This window comes from Gadus macrocephalus, chromosome 10, assembly GCF_031168955.1.
Source record: "Gadus macrocephalus chromosome 10, ASM3116895v1".
NCBI classification, from domain to species: Eukaryota; Metazoa; Chordata; class Actinopteri; order Gadiformes; family Gadidae; genus Gadus; species Gadus macrocephalus.
In genome coordinates, this window is record NC_082391.1 from 9,469,443 (window position 1) to 9,482,066 (window position 12,624).

Genomic DNA, 12,624 nt, shown 5'->3' on the forward strand with positions numbered 1-12,624 from the left:
AGTCTCTACGTGTTGTGGAAGTACCAGAGACGTCAGAAAAACCGACGCAGTCGTTTAGGATCCATAATATCGCAACGATATTATGGATCCATCACCATTTTAATATGATGTGCATGTATTTACCTGTGTGTCAATTGTGGCACCCATTGCACTCCTGACCATCCCTGGAAGAAGGGATCCCCTACTATGCGATTAAGGGCTATAAAAATAAAATTGAATTGAATTGAATAATATCACACGTTCTATAAAATATTGTAATCTAGAAACATCCGGGAGCTCCGCCGTGAGTCAAGGAGCTCTATATCTAAATAATATAAGATGATATAATGTAAAAATATCTTTATAATACTAGAAAATGCGTGAATGCTGTAGTATAAAGTGAGTTTGAAAATATTTTCTAATAAAGCCACATAGATTAAGACATAAATGGCGAGCGCCTGGTGGCCGGGTTTGCCACGGAGCCCGGTTGGGCACAGCTCGAACAAACTACGTGGCATTCCCCCTCTCTTCATCCCATGGACCCACCACCTGTGGGAAGACCCGTTGGGGTCGGGTGCGCGGCCACATGGGTGGCAGCGAAGGTCAGGGGTCTCGACGGACCAGACCCGGGCGGCAGAAGCTGGCTCTGGGGACGTGGAACGTCACCTCGCTGTGGGGAAAGGAACCGGAGAGTGAGGTGGAGCGCTATCAGTTAGATCTGGTGGGGCTTACCTCCACGCACAGTCCCAGCCCTGGTACCGTACTCATAAATCCCCGGCTGAGCGCCGCGGTGTTGGAGTCTACCCCGGTAGACAAGAGGGTCGCATCCCTACGCCTAAGGGTTGTAGGGGGGAAAACTCTTGACTGTTGTTTGTGCGTATGCACCAAACAGCAGTTCATAGTACTCGGCCTACTTGGAGACCCTGAATGGAGTCCTGTATGGGGCTCCAGTAGGGGACTCCGTAGTTCTGCTGGGAGACTTCAATGCCCATGTGGGCAACGATGGAGACACCTGGAGGGGCGTGGTGGGGAGGAACGGCCTCCCTGATCTAAACCCGAGCGGTCGTTTGTTATTGGACTTCTGTGCTAGTCATGGATTATCCCTTACGAACACCATGTTCGAACATAAGGGTGCTCATAAGTGTACCTGGTACCAGATTACCCTAGGCCGAAGATCGATGATCGATTTTATGATCGTGTCATCTGATCTGAGGCCGGATGTTTTGGACACTCTGGTTAATAGAGGGGCGGAACTGTCAACCGACCACCATCTGGTGGTGAGTTGGATCAGGGAATGGGAGAAATTTCCGGATAGACCTGGTAAGCCCAAATGTGTAGTGCGGGTGAATTGGGAACGTCTGGAGGAGGCCCCCGTCCTAGGTATCTTCAACTCACACCTCCGGCTGAGTTTTTCTGGCATTCCTGTGGAGGTTGGGGGCATTGAGCCGGAGTTGGCGGTGTTCAAAGCCTCCATTGCTGAAGCTGTGGCGGCTAGCTGTGGCCTCAGGGTCTTAGGCTCCTCAAGGGGCGGTAACCCTTTGACACCGTAGTGGACACCGGTGGTCAGGGAAGCCGTCCGATTGAAGAAGGAGGCCTTCCGGGATATGATATCCTGGAGGACTCCTGACTCGGTTGCAGGGTACCGACAGGCTCGAAGGGCTGCAGCTGCTGCCGTGTCGGAGGCTAAGCAGCGGGTGTGGGAGAAGTTGGGAGAGGCCATTGAGAAGGACTTTCGCTCGGCACCAAAGTGTTTCTGGAAGACTATCCGGCACCTCAGGAGGGGGAAACAGGGAACCATCCAAACTGTGTACAGTGAGGATGGGACTCTGTTGACCTCAACTGAGGAGGTCGTCGGACGTTGGAAGGAACACTTTGAGGATCTCGTCACTGCTTTTTGCAGATGATGTGGTCCTCATTGGATCATCGGCCTGTGACCTTCAGCACTCACTGGATCGGCTGTCGGCCGAGTGTGAAGCGGCTGGGATGAGGATCAGCACCGCTAAATCTGAGGCCATGACTCTTAGCAGGAAACTGGTGGATTGCTTACTCCAGGTAGGAAATGAGTCCTTAGCCCAAGTGAAGGAGTTCAAGTACCTCGGGGTCTTGTTCGCGAGTGAGGGTATGATGGAGCATGAGATTGTCCGGAGAATCGGAGCAGCGGGGGCGGTAATGCGTTCACTTTACCGCACCGTTGTTACGAAAAGAGAGCTGAACCGCAAGGTAAAGCTCACGATCTACCGGTCGGTCTTCGTTCCTATCCTCATCTATGGTCATGAGGGTTGGGTGATGACCGAAAGGACGAGATCGCGGGCACAAGCGGCCGAGATGAGTTTTCTCAGAAGGGTGGCTGGCGTCTCCCTTAGGGATAGGGTGAGAAGCTCAGCCATCCGTGAGGAACTCGGAATAGAGCCGCTGCTCCTTTACTTAGTGTGTGTGTGTTTGTGTGTTTAAGAGAATAGCGAACCAGTGCGTGATTAAAAGTAGCCCAATAGAGCGAGAAAAACCGCCCAATCTGGCAACTCTGCCTGAACGTCCTCCAAAAGTAGCCCAATCCAGCGGGGAAAACGCCCAATCTGGCAACACTGATGAACTTCCTCCTCCAGCGTAAATGTAAATCAATGAGACCAACTGAAAACGAAGCCGGTATGAAACTAAAACTGTGATTCTGAATCAAGTTTAAATTATATCGAAATTCTGTTTGGATATTATAGAAGATACAAGTGTGTAGATTTGTTAAATGGTTTGAACGAAGATAAACAGTTGAGAATTTATTTAGTTACGTCTTATACTGTTGAAGTACCTCGCATTGACTCCCATGTTTAAAAAAAGATACTATTTTAAAAGTAGAATATCTTAAAAAGTATAAAATATTAAAAAAATATGAAAAGAAGAGCGCGATTCCAAGCTAATATGAACATTTTACAATTTGAATGGAGTCTCTAGGTGAAGGAAGGAGATAGGTCCCAAAGTTTCTAGAGAATAGAAAGAAAGAAAGAAAGAAAGAAAGAAAGAAAGAAAGAAAGAAAGAAAGAAAGAAAGAAAGAAAGAATAAAACCTAAGAAGAACTACAGTTGAGCGCTGCATGCAGCACTCACCTAATAATATTGTAGGGTCACAGGGATTGGGAGACGGGGGTGGGCCTTAGCGGGGAGCTCTCGAGAGGATTCGGCTTCGCAGGATTTGATGTGGTTACCGGCGTTGCCGTGGTTACCGGTTTTGTGTGTGTTCCAACGGTTTATTAGCAGTGGCATCTAATAAATCGCTGTCTAAGCAATACTTATTTCACTGCCTCTTCCGTAACTCATTACAATTGAACCACGACATGGAGGAGAAAGGGATTGTTGACGTTTGCGGACTCCTGGAGCTCCTCCGGCGGGGACCGGGAGCTCAGTTCCGGGGGCCGGCAGGACCTCCTGCACCTCCTCGCCGGAGGAGCACCGGGAGCCGCAAACGGCAAAAATCCCTTTCTCCTCCATGTCTATGTTCAATCTGGACTTCAGATTGATGTGGAAGGACCAGAGACGTCCGAGAACCCGACGCAGTCGTTAAGATTCATGATATCATCCGAAGGCGCACACAGCTTTTCGCCGTTATATTATATGCTATATATTATACCGATATCTATATATTATATAATCTTACGAAACATAATAACACGAAACATAATGTGTGGCTGAAATAGCAAGAACACCCAGAGATGGATAATGATGTGGACATTTGACCTATGACCTCTACTGACCTTAACGGCAGAGGATCACACTGGAATACGACTTCAACACACGAAGAAAGACAAGCCAAGAGAAGCTGTTTCATACTGGAGCGAAAGATCCTCAAGACAAGGCCCCGGGCTACACCATGGCAACCTGGTTTCAACAATGACTTAGCATTGAGTGAATAGAACTGCTAATATTGATGAAATATCCTATTTAGATAAGTCTGATCACTATCAATACTCGATAACTCGATCATTTTCTTTATTTAACCTGTGTAAGCATTAAAACACAAGCTATTTTTAAAAGGCTGCCATTGCTTTGTAAACCATTAAATTGAACAAGATTGGTCATATTAGGGCTGCTAGATTATGGAAAAAATTATAATCACGATTATTTTGGTCCACATTGAAATCACGATTATTCAGAAGATTATTTTTTGAGTTTGAAGACATGATGTATTTATTCATCATGTCTCTCTCAAAAATACTTTGTAACTGAGAACTTTGAAATACACAAAATGGTCCAAAAGAAAATGTTCAAATCTAACATAATGTACAGATATGTATCCAGCTGTTAAAAAAAAATTTATATTAAAAAAAAGATGTTAATTATGTGATCGTTTGACGCTAAAATCGAAATTCGATTAATCGCCCAGCCCTAGGTGAAATTAGGATAGATAAAATCCTTATATTCTGCAGTACACTGCAACAACCTGTCCTCAAAGAGTGATGATAGAGATCAGAGCGACAGTGAAATAGGATCAGGGGATCAACGAGAACTTTGATCTGTGATCCAACTCTGATCTGCTGCAACCCGACAGAAAAGGCCCCAAACAGTGTTGACGTATCCAAGAAGGTTATTTAAAAGCCTTAACTTCTCCAAATAAAACAATTTAAAAAAGGTCCCAGGCTAACCCCTGGGCTCCACACATCTCTGAAGGCTGTGAGGGTTCTGGTCAGAGCGTGTGTTCGATTTAAAGGATTAGGGCACTGGTAATCATTACGACTGATTACTTAAAGGAGGAAAACATAAAAGCACTTCCAAAACAGAAAAATTATATATATAAAACATAATAAAACACAACCATTCCTATTGCAAACATGGACAATCCATTAGCAGAGGCTAGCATATTTAAGATTGTGTGTGTGTGTGTGTGTGTGTGTGTGTGTGTGTGTGTGTGTGTGTGTGTGTGTGTGTGTGTGTGTGTGTGTGTGTGTGTGTGTGTGTGTGTGTGTGTGTGTGTGTATGTGTGTGTGTGTTAGACTCACCGTACTCTTCTCTAAGGTGGTCAGGAATGTGGGGTTCAAACCCTTCCTTCTCTGGAACTTCCTCAAAGTCATCCTCATCCTCCTCTTCATCATCCTCCTCAACGTCTGCAGTGGCCCGAGTCTGAAGACAGAAGAAGTATGGGGCAGACAACATCTGATCATCTTATTGATCCCAGGGGGGAATCAATCACACTGAGTTGGGGGAGCGACCGTTAATCCAGTGTCACAAAAATAATAATTATACATAACAATAATAAATTATTTTTTTAAATATTTTTTAAAGTCATAATTTGTTCAAACAGTTGGCCTGATTTGTTTGATCATTTATTATCCTCCTTTAAACAACCCACAAGTATATTTTTCACTCTCCTGCACACTCTTTAGTATATAGGCTATATAGTATATATATGATATGTATATATTGTATTATATTATTATTATTATATACTATATATTAGGGCTGCTCGATTATGGGAAAAATCATAATCACGATTATTTTGGTCAATATTGATATCACGATTATTCAAACGATTATTTTTGAGTTTGAAAACATGCATTTATTGATACAATCAATTATGACATAGAAACACGTATATTATAAGTATCCAAAATAAAACCTTTTTCGTGTGTAAGTTTACTGTCTGCCACAACATTCTGAATCTAACATTTGATTTTTATAAAACATTTCATGAATACAATATATTAAGACAATCAAATATCACAGAAACACGTATAAGTATCCAAAATTAACTTAACCTATTTAATGTCTAGAGAACAACGGTCCCAGCATTTCTCCATAGCAAAGTTAAAAGTCACAAAGCCATAACAAACACATGGCTAATAAAAATCATATTGTTGTTAAACAGAAATACATATACAAGATGTACTTGGCAGTTCTGCCTTAAAGAACTCTTAGTTAAAGTCTGCTATAGGAGCTTGTTATCGTTCATCAAACTGTAACGTTACTGAAACTTTAGATTCCACGCGGTAGGTCTACTCCAACATGTCTGTCAACAGTCGATGCTGCTGATTGGCGGTTCACTGGCATGTCCCGCCTCCTGCCAACGGCATACTTCCTGATGCAGCACGCCTGTTAGATTGTACTCCCTCTCGCCGCGTTGAATGCTTTCGCATGCGCGTCTCTTTCATAAACTTTCATAAACTCTCTAGGCCTACTTTAAAATGGAAAATGTCAAATTAATCGTTTCAACTCGATTATACGAGTTTGGAGATCGTTTGACCCCAAAATTGATATCGCGATCGAAATTCGATTAATTGCACAGCCCTACTATATATATATATTTATACAACGGGTGGCTTAAATCCAGCGATCTGATTGGTTCCTAACTGTTGTATAATGAGCGTATACATAACTGCTATGACGCCCAATCATTTTGTGAAAGTCATCACTCCGCGCCTGGAAGTAGAAACGGTTACAAAGTATAAAAGTAGTTGTATTAAAGCAATAGCGCAGTTCACTGAAGCCTAAAAATATGTTGAATGATGGAGAGGGTGGAAATGTTGTTACTCCGGGAGTGAGCAAGGCGATGGAGAGACTAACGAAAGCTTAGGCACACGGTGAGTGAACTGCTCCATAGGATATATTGCCGGCGAACCGCTCTAGCCGAGCCTTCTCTCGGAGGGACGCTAAAGTGTGTTGCATAGCGACCGTCGTGCATTTTGAAGGCAGCCAGGAGGGACTACTTTTTTGTATTCTTTAATAAAACAGCTATTTTGACTTTTGACAGTGGTATAATGAGCACATACCACAGCCTGTCGCGATCTATTGCTTGAATATATAATATATAGTTTACACCAGGCCTATTCAACCAGCGGCCCGTGGGCCAAATGCGGCCCCTCTTAATTTTTTGCTGGCCCGCAAGAGGTGAAACATAGCTGCATGCAAATCCGGTTTCTGTGTGTAGCCGGTGATACTAGCCAGTATCAGTACCCCACAATCAGGAACTGGCATCACTTATTCTGACAATTTTTGGCTCAACCGATACGTGTGAGTCTAGCTTTTCTCATATGAATGCAATCAGAACAAGGGCACGTTGCTCCATGAGCTATGAGAAGCTGCATGAGTGTCTCAGGATGTGCCAAACTAGGCAAACAAGGCAGTGCAATCTTTCTCGCTGACTCACTGGCTCAAAATGTCTCATATGTACAGTAGTTCTGTTTTGTGATGATTCAAACAACATTGTTGAATTCTAATGCGTGTCCAAAATATGTGAGAACAAAATCTTTTATAATGATACGATTAAAAGTGAAGAAGGAAGGAATGCATCTGACGAGTTTATTCCGTGTAGTAGTACTATACATATTATAGGTGAGTCAATCTATGAAAAAAAAGGGCTTAACCCCAAAAAAATTGATACAAAAGGTTTTTCAATGGATTCTCGTAGTATTTGGTGTGCTGAATAGCATACTAAAAGTATACCAAAATATACCTCCCAGAAAGCCCTCATTTCCAAGATGGCGGCAGAATTGGCGGCGGGGAGCTTGAAATGGCTATATCTCAAATTGAAAAAATGTTGCAAAGGAATTTTCAACTGATTCTGGTACCTCTGGATATGCTAAAAATCGAGGAAAATACACCTTCCGGAAAGGCTTCATTTTCAAGATGGCGTCCAAAATGGTGGCCGGCCAAGCATAAAATGGCTATATATCTCAATAGAAAAAGATTATTCGAATGATTTTTCACTTGATTCTGGTACCTGCAAATATGCTTATGAACATACTAACAATCTAGGAAAATATACCTCCCAGAAAGGCTTCATTTTCATAATGGCGTCCAAAATGGCGGCCGGGATCTTAGCATGGCTATATCTCCAATGGAAAATGTTGATAACGGCAGATCGCACAGGTTCTTGGCTTTTGCACCTACGCGCTGTTTCTGACTGCATGCCGATTCTCGCTGCGGCTGGGCATTACAAGTACTTGAAATCGGTACACTTTTATGTCCAAGAGATGAGTCAGCTTCACATCAACCACCCAGATGTGTTCAGAAAATTCAAAATGGGTTTTCATGTTATCTGTCGCAGCATGGGCAGGCCTCATTGATGAGGCCGACATTGATGAGGTCATTGAAGACTACCGGTGGTATGACGCATGAAAGTAGAATGACAATCAGAGAGCCCTTTGGACCATGTCAAAGTGCATAACATCAGAGTACAACACCGCAATGCAGGAGTTCACAAACCAGGCATACACAACATCAGAACAGCACAAGGACTCAACAGAGGCAAGGATGAAAAGGGATGCTGCTGACCTGGAGAAGATTACTTCAAAACTTGCTATATGGTCACCTTTCTCTCCAGACTCTTCTTTAAGGAATGTTGTTACAGGTGTTGTTACTGAGGACGGAGTGAACGTGCATGATTATGACTCTGTTGGACACAATATCATGCACAAAATGATTGGACAGCCTGCATTCACATTCTCATTTAGTAGAAAGGATAAAGCCATAACCCTTGGACAAAAATCGTCTATCAAGGTTGCTCCTGATCGAACAATTGATTCTGCACTTCTTTTTCAACGTTTCCTGATCGTCTCCCAAACTGGAGAGCTATCATTTGAGGAGGTTATGTGTTACGAAACTCAGTCCTTTCCCTCCTGCCCTCTTTGAAGCTGGAAACGTCTTCCGCAAGGCTGATAAACCACAACTTGCACACGCAATCTGTGATCATGCAAGTGACGCAATCCTAGATACTGTACCAGAAACAGATCATTACGCCTCGTTTCCACATACGTACATTCTCGTATGCGATCCAACCGTCTCCGACCGAAAGTCCATTCATTCCTATTTGATTCTCTGTAATGTCCGTTTTTCCTCCGAGACTCCTCCCCTCCGTAAAATTTCTGTCCGGTATGTCCGTAATATACGTTCAAAAAATTGAACTTTCGCCGTCGTTTTACGGAGATACCGTATGAAAGTTTTTATGTTTTTCACAAACTTGTAGGCTAAGTACCTGGCAGGCCAAACTCCTCGGCGATCTCTTTCCAAGCCTGGTTGGTTTGTTTTTATCTCTGCATATGTCGATCCTCATGTTCCAAAGTACCGGTCTCCTATCCGCTTATCCGGGGTCGGGTCGCGGGGGGAGCAGCTCAAGCAGGGGGCTCCAGACTTCCCTTTCCCGGGCCACATTGACCAACTCTGACGGGGGGATCCCGAGGCGTTCCTAGGCCAGTGTTGAGATATAATTTCTCCACCTAGTCCTGGTTCTTCCCCGAGGTCTCCAGGGAGACGCCAGCCACCCTTCTGAGAAAACTCATCTCGGCCGCTTGTACCCGCGATCTCGTCCTTTCGGTCATCACCCAGCCCTCATGACCATAGGTGAGGATGGGAACGAAGATCGACCGGTAGATCGAGAGCTTTGCATGCGACTCAGCTCTCTTTTCGTTACAACGGTGCGGTAAAGCGAACGCAATACCGCCCCCGCTGCTCCGATTCTCCGGCCAATCTCACGCTCCATAGTACCCTCACTCGCGAACAAGACCCCGAGGCACTTGAACTCCTTCATCTTTTGTCCGTAAATAAAGTAATGCCCGTACGTAAAACACAAGCGACTCCTTCCGTAAATTTACGGAAGCACGGATACGAAAAACATACGTATGTGGAAACGAGGCGTTATGTTCTTGATGGAGGTTCACTCCTTCACCGAATACCACGGAAGCACGGTCATATGCCGACTTCACCATCCAACATTATGGCTCGGCTACCACCATTGTGTTCGATGGCTATGGGGATGGGCCATCCATTAAAGACTGCACACATCAAAGAAGAGGAAACAATATTCATCCCATTGTCAACTTCACTGCTGAGACAGAGTTCTCAGGTAAGAAGGAGGAGTACCTGTCAAGAGATCTGAATAAACAGAGGCTGATCCAAATGATAAGCGATGAACTGAAAGAAAGGGGTTGCACTGTGGTCAATTCAATTGGAGATGCTGATGTCGACATCGTAGTGGAATCATCTCTTCTTCACACCACTACGCTGATTGGAGAAGATACAGATCTCCTTGTCTTACTACTTCACTATGCACAGAGAGATAGTAAGGGCGTTTATTTCAGATCAGACAAGTCAAGTGTATGCCGTAAACCATTTAAAAGAAGTACTTGGACATGATGTGTGTTCTCCGTTCATCCATGCTCTCACTGGCTGTGACCAAACATCTTGGATCTTCGGGGTTGGCAAAAAGACTGCTTTCCAGAAGCTTGTAAAAGGGGATCCTGTCCTTTGATCTTGTGCCAATGCATTCATTGTCCCAAACCTGACCACAGAGGTGATTGATGACCTTGGGTGTCAAGTAATGGTTGTCCTCTTTGGTGGAAAGTGCACAGATTCCCTTGCAGCAATGCGATATAACATTTTCAGCAAGAAGGTTGTCTCAGCTTCATCAACTGTAACGCCTGAACGTTTGCCACCAACTGAATCTGCAACCAAATTTCACTGTCGTACAGCATTCTACCAGGTCATGGTCTGGATGGGAACAGAAGATGGTATGGATGCCCTGAACTGGGGGTGGAGACTGCAGGACAATAGATTTGTCCCACTCATGTCAACAATGAATGTTGCTCCAGACAGTCTCTTGAAGGTCATTCATTGTAACTGTACCACTGCCTGCAAGACACTCCGCTGCTCTTGCAGAAAGAGCAGTCTACTGTCTGTGGACCATGACATTAAGGAATGTGACAATCCACATAACAAGTTTCTTCCAGAGGAGCCTGAAGATGATGATGAATTAAGACCACAATAAGTGTGGCATTTATGTTGTTCAACACCAACACCACCTTTCCAGTTTGAATAGTAACCAATTTTAACCATTTAACCAATGAAAGCTTACAGGCAGTCATTTTGAAAATGATGCCTTTCTAGTAGTTATATTTACCTAGATTTGTCGCACGTTCTTAATGTATAGAGGTACCAGAATCAGTTGAAACATTCTTCTGTAACATTTTCCATTTGAGATATAGCCATTCTAAGCTTTCGGCCGCCATTTTGGACGCCATTATGAAAATGAAGCCTTTCTGGGAGGTATATTTTCCTAGATTGTTAGTATGTTCATAAGCATATTTGCAGGTACCAGAATCAAGTGAAAAATCATCAGAATAATCTTTTTCTATTGAGACATATAGCCATTTTAAGCTAGGCCGGCCACCATTTTGGACGCCATCTTGAAAAGGAAGCCTTTCCAGAAGGTGTATTTTCCTCGATTTTTAGTATGTTCATAAACATGTCCAGAAGTACCAGAATCAGTTGAAAATTCCTTTGTAACATTTTTTCAATTTGAGATATAGCCATTTCAAGCACCCCGCCACCATTTCGGCCGCCATCTTGGAAATGAGGGCTTTCTGGGAGGTATATTTTGGTATACTTTTAGTATGTTTTTCAGCACACCAAATACTACTATAATCCATTGAAAAATCTTTTGTATCAATTTTTTTGGGGTTAAGCCCTTTTTTTTTCATAGATTGACTTATCTATTAAGTTAACACTACTTTAAGTACGAATTATTTGTAACGATTCATTCACGTAGTTTTACTCTGTGTGGCCCATGAACCCCCAGGGGTTTTCCTTTTCGGCCCACTTGTTGAGGAGGTTGAATAGCCCTGGTTTACACTATATATATAGTGGGTTGACATTGCTCGATCAAAACTGAAAAAATCCAACAGAAGGCCCCATGGACTAACAACCTGTCAGTTAAACTGCATGAAAAATAATGTAGGAGATCCGAAAGGAAATGGCGCAAATCCAAACTCAACACTGACTATCAAATCCATAAAGAGACATTATACAAATACAACTCCGTAATTTGTAAAGCAAGACAATCTTATTTCTCGAATATCATCAAGCTTACGAATCCCTCCCCTCATCTTGCACCTGAGCTACTCTCAGTTGATAAATGCAATGAATTTGCATCTTTTTTTACAAGCAAAGTAAAGAACATTAGACAGCAGATTTTATTCACATCGCATAGGATTACTCATAATGAACCACTAACTGCTCCCAGTAATGTCCAACACTACGCATGTCTAATTTCAGCCCTATTGACTTTGACACTCTGGAAAAAAACTGCACGAAACCAAAGTTCTTCTACGTCTGACTTGACATTCTGCCCACCAACTTCTTCAAATCCGTGCCTTACCTAATAGCAACTGATGTGCTTTTGATAATCAATACTTCATTACTGACCGGCATATTTCCCAAGTCCCTTAAAATGGCTGTTGTTAAGCCACTACTTAAAAAGAACCATCAGGATGGGTCTGTCCTCCAACTACAGGCCCATATCAAACTTACCTTTTATCGGCAAAACTATTGAAAAAATTGTCTTTAATCAAGTGTCTGCTTTCCTGACTTCCACTTGCTGCTTTGATCTCAACCAGTCAGGTTTCAGACATTATCATGGCACTGAAACAGCCCTCATGAAAGTAGTAAATGATATTAGGCTGAACAATGACTCTGGCAGAACCACAGTTCTGATGCTGTTGGATCTCAGTGCAGCTTTCGATTCCGTTGACCACAGCATACTACTGCATAGACTTGAGCACTGTGTGGGCCTCTATGGCATTGTCATCAGCTGGCTTAGGTCCTATTTAGAGCACAGAATGGAATTCTTTTGTGTCTATTTGAAATTTTACTGCAACACCTACGCCCTTTAAAG

At 43.3% G+C, this 12,624-nt stretch overlaps 1 protein-coding gene and 1 long non-coding RNA gene across 5 annotated transcripts in view; one reads left to right on the top strand and one right to left on the bottom strand.

Annotated features, from left to right (window-relative positions):
* The window catches only part of uvssa (UV-stimulated scaffold protein A), a 483,727-nt gene that overhangs the window by 420,004 nt on the left and 51,099 nt on the right, over nt 1–12,624 (bottom strand). For all 4 annotated transcript variants that reach the window (XM_060062339.1, XM_060062337.1, XM_060062340.1 and 1 more), the window contains one exon: nt 4,961–5,081. In XM_060062339.1, the coding sequence (XP_059918322.1) occupies nt 4,961–5,081 (121 nt within the window). The remainder of the gene's footprint in view (nt 1–4,960; nt 5,082–12,624) is intronic.
* LOC132465653 (uncharacterized) overlaps nt 7,816–12,624 on the top strand; it is a 39,394-nt gene continuing 34,585 nt past the window's right edge. The window contains exon 1 of the long non-coding RNA XR_009527660.1: nt 7,816–7,982. This is a non-coding gene — a long non-coding RNA (uncharacterized LOC132465653). The remainder of the gene's footprint in view (nt 7,983–12,624) is intronic.